The sequence below is a fragment of the Poeciliopsis prolifica genome, unplaced genomic scaffold (genome assembly GCF_027474105.1).
Source record: "Poeciliopsis prolifica strain line A6 unplaced genomic scaffold, Auburn_PproV2 SCAFFOLD039, whole genome shotgun sequence".
Taxonomy (NCBI): Eukaryota; Metazoa; Chordata; class Actinopteri; order Cyprinodontiformes; family Poeciliidae; genus Poeciliopsis; species Poeciliopsis prolifica.
In genome coordinates, this window is record NW_026562414.1 from 5,373,443 (window position 1) to 5,388,368 (window position 14,926).

General features: G+C 39.2%; 1 protein-coding gene across 16 annotated transcripts in view; it reads left to right on the forward strand.

The window, feature by feature from the left end:
• Positions 1 to 13,838, forward strand: part of afdna (afadin, adherens junction formation factor a) — a 119,962-nt gene extending 106,124 nt beyond the window's left edge. For 6 of the 16 annotated variants that reach the window (XM_055054302.1, XM_055054297.1, XM_055054300.1 and 3 more), the window contains 5 exons: positions 1,093 to 1,131; positions 3,072 to 3,206; positions 6,060 to 6,600; positions 11,415 to 11,499; positions 12,291 to 13,838. In XM_055054302.1, the coding sequence (XP_054910277.1) occupies positions 1,093 to 1,131; positions 3,072 to 3,206; positions 6,060 to 6,600; positions 11,415 to 11,499; positions 12,291 to 12,447 (957 nt within the window). In that variant the 3' untranslated portion in view covers positions 12,448 to 13,838. The remainder of the gene's footprint in view (positions 1 to 1,092; positions 1,132 to 3,071; positions 3,207 to 6,059; positions 6,601 to 11,414; positions 11,500 to 12,290) is intronic. The other 10 variants (XM_055054305.1, XM_055054312.1, XM_055054310.1 and 7 more) reach the window with 7 other exon arrangements.
• The last annotated feature ends 1,088 nt before the right edge of the window (positions 13,839 to 14,926 follow it).

Genomic DNA, 14,926 nt, shown 5'->3' on the forward strand with positions numbered 1-14,926 from the left:
GGCTAATTCAATTGCAAACACCAACTTTTAGAAAAAATGACTTTCTTCCTACAAACAATCTAACTTTTTAACCTGTCGTTAAATTTGAACTTTTAAGGACACGATCAAACTTATTGATTAGCTTCAATGAGATTCAGAAATACTTGTTTTTCCACACACTGTTTATGCAAACTGCCTCAGCTTTTGTAAAATTAACAGTAAAACCCTGAAATGTTTCAAACTTGCTATGACTTTTCTTTTTTTATTCATTTATTTTTCTTTTATAAACCTCCGCAGTGTAACAGTATTTAAAGCTCATAGTGAAAGAAAATGGTATTCAGTTAAGAATGTGTTTTATATATTTGGCTTGGATTGTTTCTTTTTTTTCCATAGAAATTGACTTTTTTGTGCAAATAACTAAGTGAAGATTCCCTTGAGGTAGCAAAAACTAAACTTGATGATATATTTTTATATAAAGAACAATTCTTAAATGCTTTTTGATCCTCAACTTAAGAACTAGATAAATAGATATTTAAACCAAAAAAATTTTTTTGAAATAGATTTTTGAAGCATGTAAAGCTTAAATAATGCAGGACCTTCAAAGCCGTGACGCCAAATTGTGTCAGAATCTGAAGAAAAACCAAAATCATGAAAATAATTTCCGTCCCAAACCAATAATTTATGCAGTTGTTATTATTTTATTTAACATTTAGTTAACCAGGTGAGTAATTGGCAGGGAGAAATGTAATGTTTTTGATTTTTAGCATATAAAAATTTCTCCATCTTGAGTCTCTAAATTCTTACAAAATGAACCTGGAACAGAAGAATAGAAATATAATTATGTTTAGGTAATTAACATATTTCAAATCCATGAGCACTAATAAACGAGCTTCAGTAATGTTTTCACTTTACTGTATGTCCTCCCCTTCCTTCTGCTTTCATATTTTGCTCCTCCGTTTCCACGTCCTCTCCTCCTTTTTTAGTTAAATTTATAAAATCTCCTCCACTCCTTCACGTTTTTCTCAGTACTTTGGTATTTTCCCTCCCTCCTTCCTTTTTCTTTCTTTCTTTCTGTCCGCCTCTCTTACTCTTGATTCTCTTCTTCTTCTGCAGCAGCAGACTGCTGTCCCAGCTATCTCTGTTCTAGACTTGGTATGTTCTTCCTGTTAATGGCGCGTTTCCTGTCCCTGCCCTCGCATCACTCCTTGTTTTCTGTCTCGGCTGCCCACCTGCCCTCGTTTCCTTTCTGTCTCCCCTCACATATTTTAGTATCCACAGCTGCTGTTTCTTTGGGGTTAGCTTGAATGATTAGGGGCTAAAGAGCAGCCGGTTCGGGGATGTTTGGTGTCGAAGCACTCTGTCTCTTTGTCCACTCAAAACATCAAAAACGAGGGAAAAATTGGGGAAATTTGGGGGTTTAGAAAAGGCCTGAAAGCTGCTGGTGGTGTTTGTTTTGAGTGAATATGGAGGGAGAACCTGCATGGCTGGATTCATCCGATGGAGACCCATGCATGTCGTTGTGCTGTCCCTGCATCCATCTCTTCATCTTTCTGTTCATGCATCAGTTTGTGCACGACTGGCTGAGCGTTTTCTCTAAGGGGTCTGTTCAACCACAGCGTTAAATTTAATTAATTCATATTTTACTAACCAAAACCTGCAGGGGCCTGAGAGAGACTTCTACCTGGACGCTCATATTCCACCACAGAAACAGAATAAAGGATTAAAACCCACAATACTGAAATCTATTCATTTAAACTATAAAAAAAAGTTTTAGAAAAGTAAAAAAAAAATCTATATTTTTAGTTTTATGGTGAGTTAATAGATTTGTTTTGATTTTCACATTTTTTGTATTTTTTAAGTTTTCCGTTTATACTTTTTCTTTTCTTCATTCTTGCAAAGTTTCTTTAATAAAATGTATTTCATAATATATAGAAATGTAAGAAACGACACAAATTTATTCTGTATTTAGTTTTATATACAATAAATATTAAAAATAGAACAGAATTTTAAAAAAAAGTAAATTATAAATAAAGCTTTGAATTTTTTATAGCTCTATTTTTAATAAATGTTATTTTCATGTTCATTTTGTAGATTACACATTTAATGCAGTTTTGCATACGTTAATAAAATTAAACCGAAATGTAAGAAACATCAATATGTCGTATTTTGCTTAAAAATAAAGAGAACAGAAACAAATCCTGGACAAAGTTTAATTTAAATTTTTATACGGTTTTATGTTTGAATTTTAGTTTCAAAAATAGTTTTTTTTTTTGTTTGTTTGTTTGAATATATTGCATTTTTGCTATTTTTCTTAAAATTTAATTCACACTCAATAGAAATGTAAACAAAATTGGCTTAAGCTTAAAAAATGAAGAGAGTTAAAATTTGGAAGGATATAATTCTTAACAAAAATACTTAATACCAAAGCTTAAAGTCAAAACTCGGATTAGTTGGATTTTTTCCACTGTTTTTGTGACTATTAATATAAACTTTGTCCAATAAATTTGTTTGCAGCAGGTACAGATTGGTGGGCGGGGCTTACAGTTGACCAATCAGAGCAAGCTTTTTTGGAGGATATTCATGATGTGCAAAAATCTGCAGTTTTTCTCATTGATGTTAATTCACTACACATTTCTTTGTTCACTTTATTGTCTTTTCTATTCTGTGCAAGAAAGTTTCCTCTACTTATAGTTTGGTTGAACTGACCCTTTAACTGCCATCCAGCCAAAAGAAACGGGTCTGTTTGTCTTTTTGTGACTGGTTTTAAATGCATTTCTCCAGCTCTCTGAGAAAAATGTTCCATGTCGAAGTCCTGAACGTTGGAGCTTTACTGCTGCTTTATTTTGGTTGCTGCTGCTGCTGCTGCTGCATGTTGGTGTCTGCATGGTCGGACGTGTGAGTTTCTGTGTTGTTGCTGTGCTGGAGCAGCAGATTGAGACATTTATGCAACTTCACGTTGGCATCCAGAAAGTCGAGATGAATTAATCTCAGATCGCTTGATTTGAACTTGGTGGTTGTTACTGTTCTAATTGTTTCCCTGTCTGCATGTTTGCCTTATGGTGTGGTGTGTGTGTCTGTGTGTGAAAAACCAGTTGCAGGACGAGGAGCGGCGGCGCAAGCAGCAGCTGGAGGAGATTCGGAAGAGGGAGGCGGAGGAGCGGGTGAAGCAGGAGGAAGAGAGGAGGTGGAGGGAGGAGGAGAGAGTCAAGAGAGAGGCGGAGGAAAAGGTCAGTTCGTCTGTCTGAGAAAATGTTTAAAGATGCCAGACGTTAAAAACTTTAAGATTTTTCTTTGAAACTCCTGGAATTAGACCAATGTGGTTTTATTAATGTAAATCCGGTTTTTAAGAAAGTATTTAAACTAAAGACTGAGAACTCAGCAGAAAGCAGCTGAAACGTGAGTCATTAACATTTATGATGTTTCCGAGCTATGAGATCAGAAGTATTACAAGTTTAAAATTTCCAGTGCAAGTTTGATAACATTAAATCAGTTTAATGCAATAGCAGCAAATCAGTTCACCAGTATTTCATTCACAATGATTATGCTGACATCAGAATCTAGTATCTGCTTGTTTTTGCTCTATTTTGATATAACTTAAGTTTATCTGCTCAACAATAAAGTATTTTTTTATTGAATGCAGACAGTTGTCAAAAAGTACATTTCTAAATATTTAGTTCAGCAATTGTTTTCTGGTTTGGACAGCTGATTGTGATGACACTGCAGTTTGTTGATTTAAATCAAATCTTTCTTATATTAATGGTAATCTGGGTGTAATTTAATGACATTGGTCTAATTCTTGTAGTTTCTTCAACTTATGCACACTTATTATTAAAATACCTGAAATAAATGTTTATTTTCATAAATATTTTAGGTTTTTTTTCCTTATCCTGTTCAATATTTTAAGTATATTAACATAAATTAGATTGTTTTTCTACAGAAAGTGTGCAGAAATCATATTATCAGCCTTTTTTTTCCTTTTAAGTTGATGAGATATGTTAGTTTTTGAATAACCAGCGGTTTTGTTTCATGCCATATTCCACATTTGTGCTGCTTGTTGTAACAAATGTCGTCCACGTTTTGTTGTTTCGCCTTGATGAGCTCGCTGGTTATTTAAAAGCATCATTTTCTGGTAGAAATCTAATTTATTTAGTAATTTTTTTATTGTAGTTTAATGCTGTTTGTTATTGAATGTTGTCCCGTTGCATGTTGTCATCCTGAGCATTCCCACCCTCTGTGACGTTTTGCTGTGTCATGTTTTGTGCTCCCACCCACCAGAAAGCATGAGTTTCCCCATCGTGTTGTTGTCAGGAAGGTGCAGTTGTTTCAGTTTTCTTAGGGGGAGAGCTGAGTTTTTAATTTTGTTACTATTTGTTTAATTCCCATTCCATCCAGCATCCAAACGTGTGTTCAGGGAATGCAGCCCACTCTCCACCCAAACATTTTCCCCAAACCATTCACTCCACACACATTTAGAGAAGCTAATATCGCCTCTCTCATCCATGCCGAACATATTCATGAACCCAGAGGCCACACAACCGCTAATCCCTCCCAGGTTCTTCAGACCGAACTGTCCAGGCAGATCGGATCCGACCCTCGCCACATGAGATGGAAGATAATCTTACGTCAGACCCGGAGCTGACCCTGAAATCCAAATCTCTCCCCCACCAGCGTAGCTTCGTCCTCTGAAGTCGAGATGCTAGGAGTCAGGGTGGGCTGGAAGAAAAACCCGCAAAACCTCACAATGTAAACTGAGATCCGCTACATATAGACCGATAGAACAAAGCAAAGATGCAGAGAGAAAGGGAACGACCCGGTGGGTCTGGTAGGAGTTGGATTAGAACCTTTTATCCAAACATTTTTATCAAGTTTCAGGACTTTTCTTAGATGTATTTGACTGTCGGGGTCGACTGTAGGTCCAGCTCGGGGGCCTCTTAGGGGAAACTTTCCTCACATTTACTCACTTTAAAGAGCAGAAACAAAAGATGAACTCAGGAAATTGTCCAATAAATTACATAAATAGATACTGTATGAATATATATATATATATATATATATATATATATATATATATATATATATATATATATATATATATATATATATATATATATGAAAATAAATCAGTTTCTTTACTAAATTGGTGCCACATTTTGTCCAGTTGATTAGATCCGATATTTTTTCCCTTCATGTTTTAAGGTCAAGACTTTTACTTAGAAGCTGCCAACATTCTCAGAAACCCCAGCAGTAGCATATTGCTATCAGTAGCAAACTTCATATACCACCGGCATTTACATATTTGTCATCAATATGCTGCAATTAGCAAAATGGCTACTGCTGGAGAACATTACCTTCAAAGCTACAGTGAGGTGAGAGGTTAGGGTTTGCTTATCTGCTAGCATTAACTAAGCTGCTTATAAAAACATGTTTCTTTACAAGAAATAGGAGTTTAACTAAATAATAAGGATGAAAAGCATGTTTTCCCATTAGCAGATTATTTAATGTGTAAAAATACATTTTTCTCACAAGTCAATTTATCTGCCAATGGAACAAGTACTTTTTATCAATATTTAGGAGTTATTTACTTAAAATAAATGCCTTCTTGTTTAAAAGCTACTCTTAAGTTTCTTATTTCAAGTGTGTGAAGATATTTGCATTAGAAAGTAGTCCAGAAATATTTTGTGAGATTTTGTTCTTGCAGTGCAAATATCCTTAAAAAAATACCAGCGCCACAAATTGTCCACAGATTTCAGTTTTTGCTTTTTACCTCCAACAATACTTTATATTTAGATTTTTGTCTTAAATTTCAATCAACGTGGCATTAAAAAGTCTTAAATTTTACTTGCTAAAACTTTAGAGAAAAACTCAGGTTTGTTTTCATAAAATGTTCCAGTCGAGGCCCTCGGTGTCGGACCGCCGGTTGACTCAGGATACGGTTAGTTAGTCAAAGCAAGTCACAGAGAGGTGGGTGGTTGCTTGTTGAATAGCTTTTAGCTGTGTCTCTAGCTAATTAGTGTGTTAGCATCCAGTGTTGGTGGCAGCCAATCAGAGCGGAGCTTACTAACAGGTTATCCCTCCCCCAGAGGAGACAGGAGGAGGAGTACTACACCCGTCTGGAGGCCGAGCGGCGGCGGCAGCACGAGGAGGCAGAGAGAAAGCTGCTGACGCCCGATGAGCCGGCCGGTCTGTATCGGCCCCCGCTGCCTCGGGATTACCACCCTCCCGCCCCCCACAACCCTACTAACAACCCCCCGCCCCCACCACAGAGAAACACCTCCTACCTCAAAACACAGGTCATCTCGCCCGACACGCTCTACACAGCCAAATTCGTCTCGTACGCGGGCGACGACGAAGACGAGGAGGAAGCCTACTCGGCAGGGAGCGGCGGCCAATCAGGTCAGGCCAAGCTGTCGGCGACCAGGAAGTCGTACGGCGACCTCCCGGCCTCCGCCGCGCCCACTCAGAGCCGGCCTCAGCCGCCGCCCACTGCGCGCAAGCCCCGCCCTCTTTCTGATGGCATCTTCCTGTCTGGCTCGTTCCAGCCGCCAGCCAACAACTCCAACAGTACAGGCCCCCCCCTTCCTGCCAAACCCAGCTCCGCCCCCCCACCAGGAAGCTATAAAGGTAGAGCCGGAGAGAGGAGCGAGGAGCCAGGCGCCTCTAAACTCCCACACCGCCCTCTCCATCATCTGTCATTTCCTTCCCTTCATGGTTTTCAGCTCTTAGATTTTCCCTCTTTTACGTGTTTGTCTAGATTTTGTCCAACGTTTCATCGTTCACTTTCATTTACTTTTGTTTGTGGGAATCCCTTCGTCTCTCCCTAAGCCAATCAGATTGTTTTTGTGTTTGAACTAGGGCTGAATCGATTCATCGACTTAATTGTGATTAATCGATCACTGAAAAAAAATCAACATATTTAGTAATCGATTAATCGTTAATTGGAGAATACAGATTGAAAAACGACCAATTGTAGGAAGATTGATACTCAGAGGCGCAATTAGCCAAAATTGTACAGAAAACATATCAGGGCTGAAACGATTAATTGTGATTAATCAATCACTGAAATAATTGTCGACTAATATAGTAAGCGATTAATTGGAGTTTACATTCAATAAGAGAAGTAATTAAGTTAAAATTGTCCAAAAAGACATATTAAGGCTGAACTGATTAATGGTGAAGCGATCACTGAAACGAAGCAGCAAATAACCAAAAACTGGCCAAAAATTGATCAATTTTACATTTAAGATAAAATAAAACTTCTGTCATTTTAGTTTCAAATTCTATAAAAATTCTGTTTTCCTGTCCAGTTATTAATCCGGAAGATAACCATCAGACATTTATTAAAGGAATTCTGTATTATTGCGTTTTAGGCATTAACATTTTTATGCATTTCTAATATTGTATGGAATAATCTTAAGTCACTAAATAAAAAATCTGCAAAATGGTGGTCCAGTTTTTTAAATTTTTTTATTTGATTAATCGTCAGAATAATCGATCAAATAATCGGACATTAAAATAATCGTTAGCTGCAGCCCCAGTTTGAACACTTTCTTTCCTTCTCGGTAATTTTTTTCCACTCCCTCTCCTCATCTTCCTCCGATCGCCCCCCTTCTTCGAACGGAAAAAAAGCAATCGATAATCACGCCACCGGTTGGTGCAGACGATTGAGGCCAATCATAGTACTGTTGGTGTTGTCGCTCGCCGCCTCCTTTCTGTCTGGTTGGTTGCTTCTTGGGAGCAGGGATGGAGGAGTTGCCTCCACTTCCTGCCCCGAGGCTCTGCTTAGCGATGTTTGCTTTAAAGGGAAGGAGATTTGGCTTTTCACACCCATCTCTAACTCAGTAATTAAAATGATTTCATTGAAACGCAGCAGCAGTGAAAACTTGCCTTTGTCTGAGATTGTTCAGCATTTCAACTTGAAATTTAACGAGGCGAATGTTTAACAAAATGGCTGAAAATGGTTTGGTTTATTCAATGCATTTTTCCCTTGTTAAAAGTTCAAATGTCTGTTTACTTCTAACTAGGATTTTTTCATCAATATTCAGGAATTATTGATTTTAAACTCGTATCTTGCTGAAAAGTTTTTTTTTCTTGTTTCAATTGTGCTTGGATAGTTTCCATTAGAAACTAGATAAAATACTTGGTCAGATTTTGTTTTTTTAGTGTATAAAAAACTAATTCTCTTTTTTGTTGTATATTTGGATCTACTATATCATGTTGCAGCTTTATATGCAAAGCTTAAATTTCAGAAAGTGTTGAGCTGAAAGGAAAAACTCGACACGCTCAGACAAACGCAGAATTAAAAGCATCTGAATCCATTCCTGAGGTCCTGATTCGGTTCCTGCCTGCACCTCCAACACCATCCACCTCATCACACACCTGAGACCTCAGACACACTTCATGTTGCACTCAAAATCATCTCACTAATGCCCCCACCCCCTGCCCCCAGCACCACCCCTCCCCACCCAAAGAATCAAATCTGCATGCTTCACGAGCGAATCGGAGCACGGCGCTGCATGCCGGCTGCATGCCGGCTGCATGCCGGCTGCATGCCGGCTGCGGGCCGGCTGCTGGCTGGCTGCATGCCGGCTGCGGGCCGCCTGCATGCCGGCTGCATGCCGGCTGCTGGCTGGCTGCATGCCGGCTGCGGGCCGCCTGCATGCCGGCTGCAGGCTGCCTGCATGCCGGCTGCGGGCCGCCTGCATGCCGGCTGCATGCCGGCTGCAGGCTGCCTGCATGCTGGCTGCATGCTGGCTGCATGCTGGCTACACGCAGCTCACCTCAGTCACTGGCTTGATGTCTATTGCTTTTTCTGCCTCTGCCAAGCTTTATTCTTCTTCTTTTCTAGTTAATTTGCTCCCCCCAAAACTACTCGTCAGTTTCAGCTCTGATTTTTGCTGCCCTTCCTTTTCAACTGTCGCTTCTGTCGCTGCAGCTTCATTAAAACCTGACTACAACTCCCAGAGGGCTTTGCTGCAGGTTCAGGTGATTTGTCAACACCTGAGCCTCCAGCTTTTTCCCTGCTGGACTGAATGCAAAAAAAATAAAAGAAAAATGTTATTGTTTTACTGAGCTGGCATCTCTGGAAGCTCGACTGAGACTTTTAACAAAATGGGGAAAAGAATAAGAGGTCGGATTCCACAGAGTCATTTTCATCTGTTTTGGCTCAGCAGAGGAATGCGAGGGCTCGTTTTGTGTTTTTTTTTGGGAGGGGGATGGAGCCGAGGAGCTGCCAGCTGGATCAATGTGTTTGGGTTCACCATTTGTCGCTGTGTCTGTGTGGAAACCGTCCCAAACGTTTTTATTGCACTGGAGCACAAACCCAACGTGGACAGTTAAAGTCCGGACCAAAACGACTTCTGCGTTTATTTGCAGCCCTGGTAAAGATGTGAGAAAAGACTTTCTGCACTGAACTTTGTTTTGAGTAAGTTTTAATGTTTTCCACAACATTATAAAAAATAATTTTATAACAGGGGTGTTCAAGGTGTGGCCCGGGGGCCATTTTTGTCCTTCAAATGATTTTGTTTGGCTCCTTACCAAGTCAAACATGGTAAAAAATTTGGCCAACAAAATAGAAACAATTGATCAACCAAAAATATTGGAAATTGTCTGTTTTTCTTTGAATGAGGCAGCAGCCCGAAGCCTTTCTGTCATTAGCCTCTTTAATGAAGTTCAGATTCCATAAAAATTTGGTTGAATTTAATTAATTTTGTGACAGAAAGTTTGGGCACCACTGCTCTATAAATTAAACATACTTTATTGATTTTGCTATTTATTTTTGTCTTGTGGAAGTGAGGATGCAGCGCAGATGTAGTGAAAAAACGGCTAAAAGAAAATCACTTCAACTTTCCCGTATCGGTTTATTAACTAAAACCTTTCAACAGGATGAACCTGTTTGCAGCTCTTCTAGTGATTTAGACGGTTCTGGCCGAGACCAGACACCCTGTGGAGGAAACGCCTTTCAGTTGCTTGTATCTTGTTCTGTTGGTCACAACCCAAAGCTTGTGAGCATAGTGGAGTTTATTGAACGGAGATTGATCGGTAAATTGAGATTGTTACTTTAACAATCTTCCTCTTTTTTAAAGAAGACTTTGGGATACTCGAATGTCTCCATTTGGGGCCAGGAGACGCTTTTCTGGCACAAGACCTTGATCTCTGTGGTCAAACAAAAATGGTTCACAAAAAACCATTTTTGAGGAAATGTCCACATCTTTACCAGGAGAACCTCTCGGTGTGGAGGGAATAAAAACCGCAGTCATTAAGAGCCATCCGTTGTTTCTCTGAAAGCTTCCTGCTCTCAGGTTGAAGCCGTGAAACTAAATGTTGTTTCAGCTGGAAAATCCCAACAGTTTTTGTTCTCCAAAGAGGAAGTGGTTGGCATATTTCACTGTTTTTCCAGTCGTCATAAAAAAGACCAAAACCAACGCTGTGCGTTTCACTCTTATAGTTGCTGAACTGAACCTTTTGTTGTGAAACTGGATGGAGATCCAGAGAAGGAAGCAGGGGTGTTCTTTCAGGGTGGTTTGAACGCTTGCTGTGCAGAATCTGAGCAGAACCGGTGCTTCAAAAGGCTGGAGGTGAAATGTCCTCCGACTCTTAGGTTCAGTTCGCTTCAATCCAATTCAATGTGCATTGAACTCTTGTCTGTCTACAACCTGATGCCTTTGTTTGGTTGAAGTGAACTCTGGTGCAGTTCTGTGAATCAGAGACCGCTCCAACAACAGGAAGTGGACTACTGCACAGGGCATTCTGGGTAAATATGGGTTTAGCATGAGCAAGAGAAATGGCTCAAAGGAGAAATCCTAGAACTGCTCAAATCTGACGCCACTCCATTGTTGTTTACATTTCGTGAAGAAGGAAGTTGCACTCATTGTCGTCTTCTGAGGTAGAGAAAAGAAATCGATTTAGACGCCTAAAGAATCTTTCGCTTTGTGGTTTCAGACTTTAGAAAACAGTTTTGTGAAATGGTTGGTTTTGGTGTTTTTCCCGATTAAAAGTGAAACCATCGCGGCGGTCGCTGCTGAGACACAGGGACACATGAGCCGAGCTCCTGAGCGGTGTCGGGTCGGGGTCACCAGTTGCACAATGAGGGTGACCGCGACCTCGGATCCCGGCCCAAACTTCCACAGACCGATTTCCTGCTTTGGATCGGCGCTCTAACTGCTCCCCTTCCTGCCTGGAGAGATCTGAATGTTTCTGCCTTAATGCTTCTCAACGCTGCTCTTCTTTCTGCTCAAACCGGTCTGTGGGAAACAATAACACAGTAGAGATTGTATGGAGAGGCTGCTGGGTCTCAGCTCAGAGTTTTTAAAATAAAAATAATCTCTCAGCCATCACCCAGCAGCCTCCACCTGATTGCTTCAGTTCCTCCATGAATGCTGACTCATGTTGTGCTGCTTTGTTTGTGTGTCTGCTGCGTGGCGCCCGAACATCAACAGGGTTTAACTCGCACACTGGAAACTCGACAGGAGTTGTAGGATCAGGAGAGGTCTACAGCGACCCGCGGGACAAATGGGCAAAGAGGTGAGCGTCACATCGTCCGTCCAGGAAAAACTGAAACCAAGCTGCAGATATTAACGCTTAAACAAAATATAAATGATACCATTTGACTCATTGGCAATTAAAGTTCCTGACTATTCAAATTGAGATTGTTTTTTTTTTCTTCCAACTATTTGAAAACAGAATTATGTTCTGCCCTCTAGTGGCTGGAGGGCAGATTTAGGGAACTTTTTTTTTCTTTTTTCAGTCATAATATTTCTGGTATCTGGCTAAATAGAATAAAATAAATACAAAGAAATAAGATTGTTGGGAAAAGATTAAATATTTTTCAGTTTTTCTTCAAATTAAGCCCAGAATAATAAATTATCTAAAAAATGTTTTACATTTTTGATCTAAGAAAAAAATACTTTTTTTGTTTAGTTAAAATAGTTCTTGCTGTGATTGTTGAAATATATTTTTTGACTATTATAGTTTGTAAAAATGCCATTAAAATATCCACCTTTTTAAATGTATTGGTATTGATCGCCCTAAATCTGCTTTTCATTGCTGTCTAATTACGCCAAGTGTTTTCAAATGACGACTGACACAGATCCTGTTTTTATTGCTGAAAAAAGTTAATATTAAAATTTTTTTTTGTCAAATTGAGCACAAAATAAGTAGAAAAAATGTAGCTTTAAAGATGCCAAGAGTAATTTTTAACTGAAAAACATGAAGTCTTTTCAAATCGGTTGGTGTTGATCGCCCCCTGGTGGCGTCACAAGACACTGCAGCAGCTTTTCAGTAGTTTTTCTCCTTGTGTTTGTGTCTGTGATCAGTCAGGAGCAGGAGAACTCGATCCCCAGCGACGCTCCGGAGAGTTTGACCTTTAAGGAGCGCCAGCGCCTCTTCTCTCAGGGGAAAGAGGTTTCCAACAAGGTCAAAGCTTCCCGGAAACTGATGGAACTGGAGAACGAGCTCAACACCAAGCAGTAGGCCTCCCAGCACCGCCTTAAATCCACCTTAAGGAGGTCCTGGGAAACGTCCTGCTGCAGCAAAGCGGCGCTCTAAGAAACACTGACAGCCTCCTTCCGGTTCTGATTTTTATTTCGATAACTGGACCGTTCACCTTTCATTTTTACGACGTAGCGGTATCGTTGGAACTCGGCAGACGGTTCTGGTGTCATATTCGTCCGAGTCTGTCAGCTATATAATAATGAAGCACTGTAAAAAAGTTTTAATTATATCTGATTAGAGAAACACAACAAACTGGGGATATATTTTTGTTTGTAAAATGGTTCTTGGGGGGATTTAGAAAGATTTATTCTCGTTTAAATTTTTTTTAAATAGCTTCCTGAAATATGAACAATTTTATCATATTTTACGCTCTTTTTTTGTTGTTGTCTTCACTTTCAGTTCCTTCTTGCCAGCAGAAAGAAACATATTTTATTAATTTTATCAGTTTTTTTTTTTAAAGATTAAATTCTCAATGAGAGGAAACACTGTTTTTTCACTCGGTAGCGACAGAGAGCGGATTTCTTTGGTTTTTGTGACGTCCTAAGAGGAACTGGAGGAGGTAAAGGGGTCTGTAAGTGCACAACTTTACTGTAAATATTCCGGTCCATAACTGTCTCTTTTTACTACTGTGGAAACCTTCCAGGAAACTAAAGAAAACCGGAACGCTTCCGTGATTAACTTTGAATTTTCAATTCAGAAAACCCAACGAACCTCTTGTTTTCAGTGTCCCCCCTCCCCGCCTTGTTTCCGAATGTTGAGTTTTAGGTTCTTTTAAAGGTAGTTTTTTGCAGAGTTGTGTGAAATTAATTTGATTTGTTCCCCAAATTCAATTCAAAAACACTTCCACTCGAAATGTGATTAATGTTCACAATATTAATAAAGGAAGAAGCTTCTCTTTGAATGCTTGTTTGCTTTACAAGTATTTATTTCAAACCTTGTAGGAAAAAGTAAAACATACATGCACATATTTTAGTATTTACTCTGTCTCTGCAGACCTTTTTATTTCAGAGAAGTGGATTATATTTGGGACCTCATGACTGTGGTAATCTTTTTACACAGAGAGCTTCAGAGAAACGTGACGGTTTCACAAGGCAAACGGTTTCTTTCCCAAAGTGTCGACACTCTTCAGCTGAGCTTTAAACTCTGAGTGACTCCATCCTGTGTGAACGGATCTCATGTTTTCATCGACTGCAGATGAAACTGATTCTACGTGACGATGAGATAAAATGCTGTTAGTTACCGACCTGTAGAATCACTACAAGTATTTCCTCCTCGACTTTTCCCTCTAGGTTTCAAAATGAACTGAATCATTTAAATGGTTTCATGTTTAGCCTTTTGTAAATCATTAATAAATACAGATTTTTCAACAACGGGGCCTGATAATGTTTCATTTTTTCATCATTTTTCTTTATAAAAATGGTTTCAATAAAAAAAATTAATTTACCAGAAATACCTCAGTTATAAAGTTTAAATTAAGATTAATTTAAATAGTCAAAATCAAATTCCTCTAAGCCTTTGTTGGACTGAAACACATTTTTTAATGCAATATTTAAATTTTTTTGAATTGTATACTAATTTGTTTTGGGGAAATGATCAAAATACTTTTTTGTCAAGTCACAGTGAACATAAATGTGTCCAAGAGAAATAAATCAAGCAAATTTTCATCTGTGTTACGGCCCGGCTCAGGAAGCCGCAACAAAAATTAGGGGGGACACGGCAACCAGTGATGTCAAGCCCATGAAAGGCGTTTATTTTTAAAAGAATGGATTTGTCTAGGAGACATCAGTCCAGGCCCCTTCAGCCTGGATCTCCGGGTCGTCGCGCGTGGTGGCTTCTGCAGTCACCCCCATGAATGGAACGGCGCTCCTTATAAACCATCCAGGTGTCTGTGATGGAAGCGCCTCCACATTGAGGACCTTAATTGATAGTAAATCACAGGACTGTGACAACAGGGCCGTCACATCTGCCATAGATAAAAATGATGCAAATTAAAATGACTGCCATACATTGAAACGTTCATAAGGCAACTTTAATATAAATTTAAGATCAAATTTAATTCAGAATTTGAGTTACAACTGGAAAGACAAATCTTTTTAAATGAGGGAAAAGATTTGAGCATGAACGAAAAGATTGCTTACGCAGTAAAGTTATTCATGACGTAAACGGAACGAACACATCCTGGCGCTTGTCCAGGCGCTGCGTTCAGGTCGCAGTCTCCCCTGGAGGCGTGGGTTCAAATCCCACTTTTGACAATGTTTTGATATTCAATTCTCTTTTAAAACAAAAGTTTATGTGATGTTCCTAAGAAGCTCATACCAACTGTGCTTATTTTGAGTAATTTATCTGCGCAGCATCGACTTTAGCTAAGAAAAAAGTATCTTAAAATACTGTGTAGGAAATAAGTTAATAAAACACAGAATTATATTTTTAATAGTTTCACATCTATGTGAAGGGAACA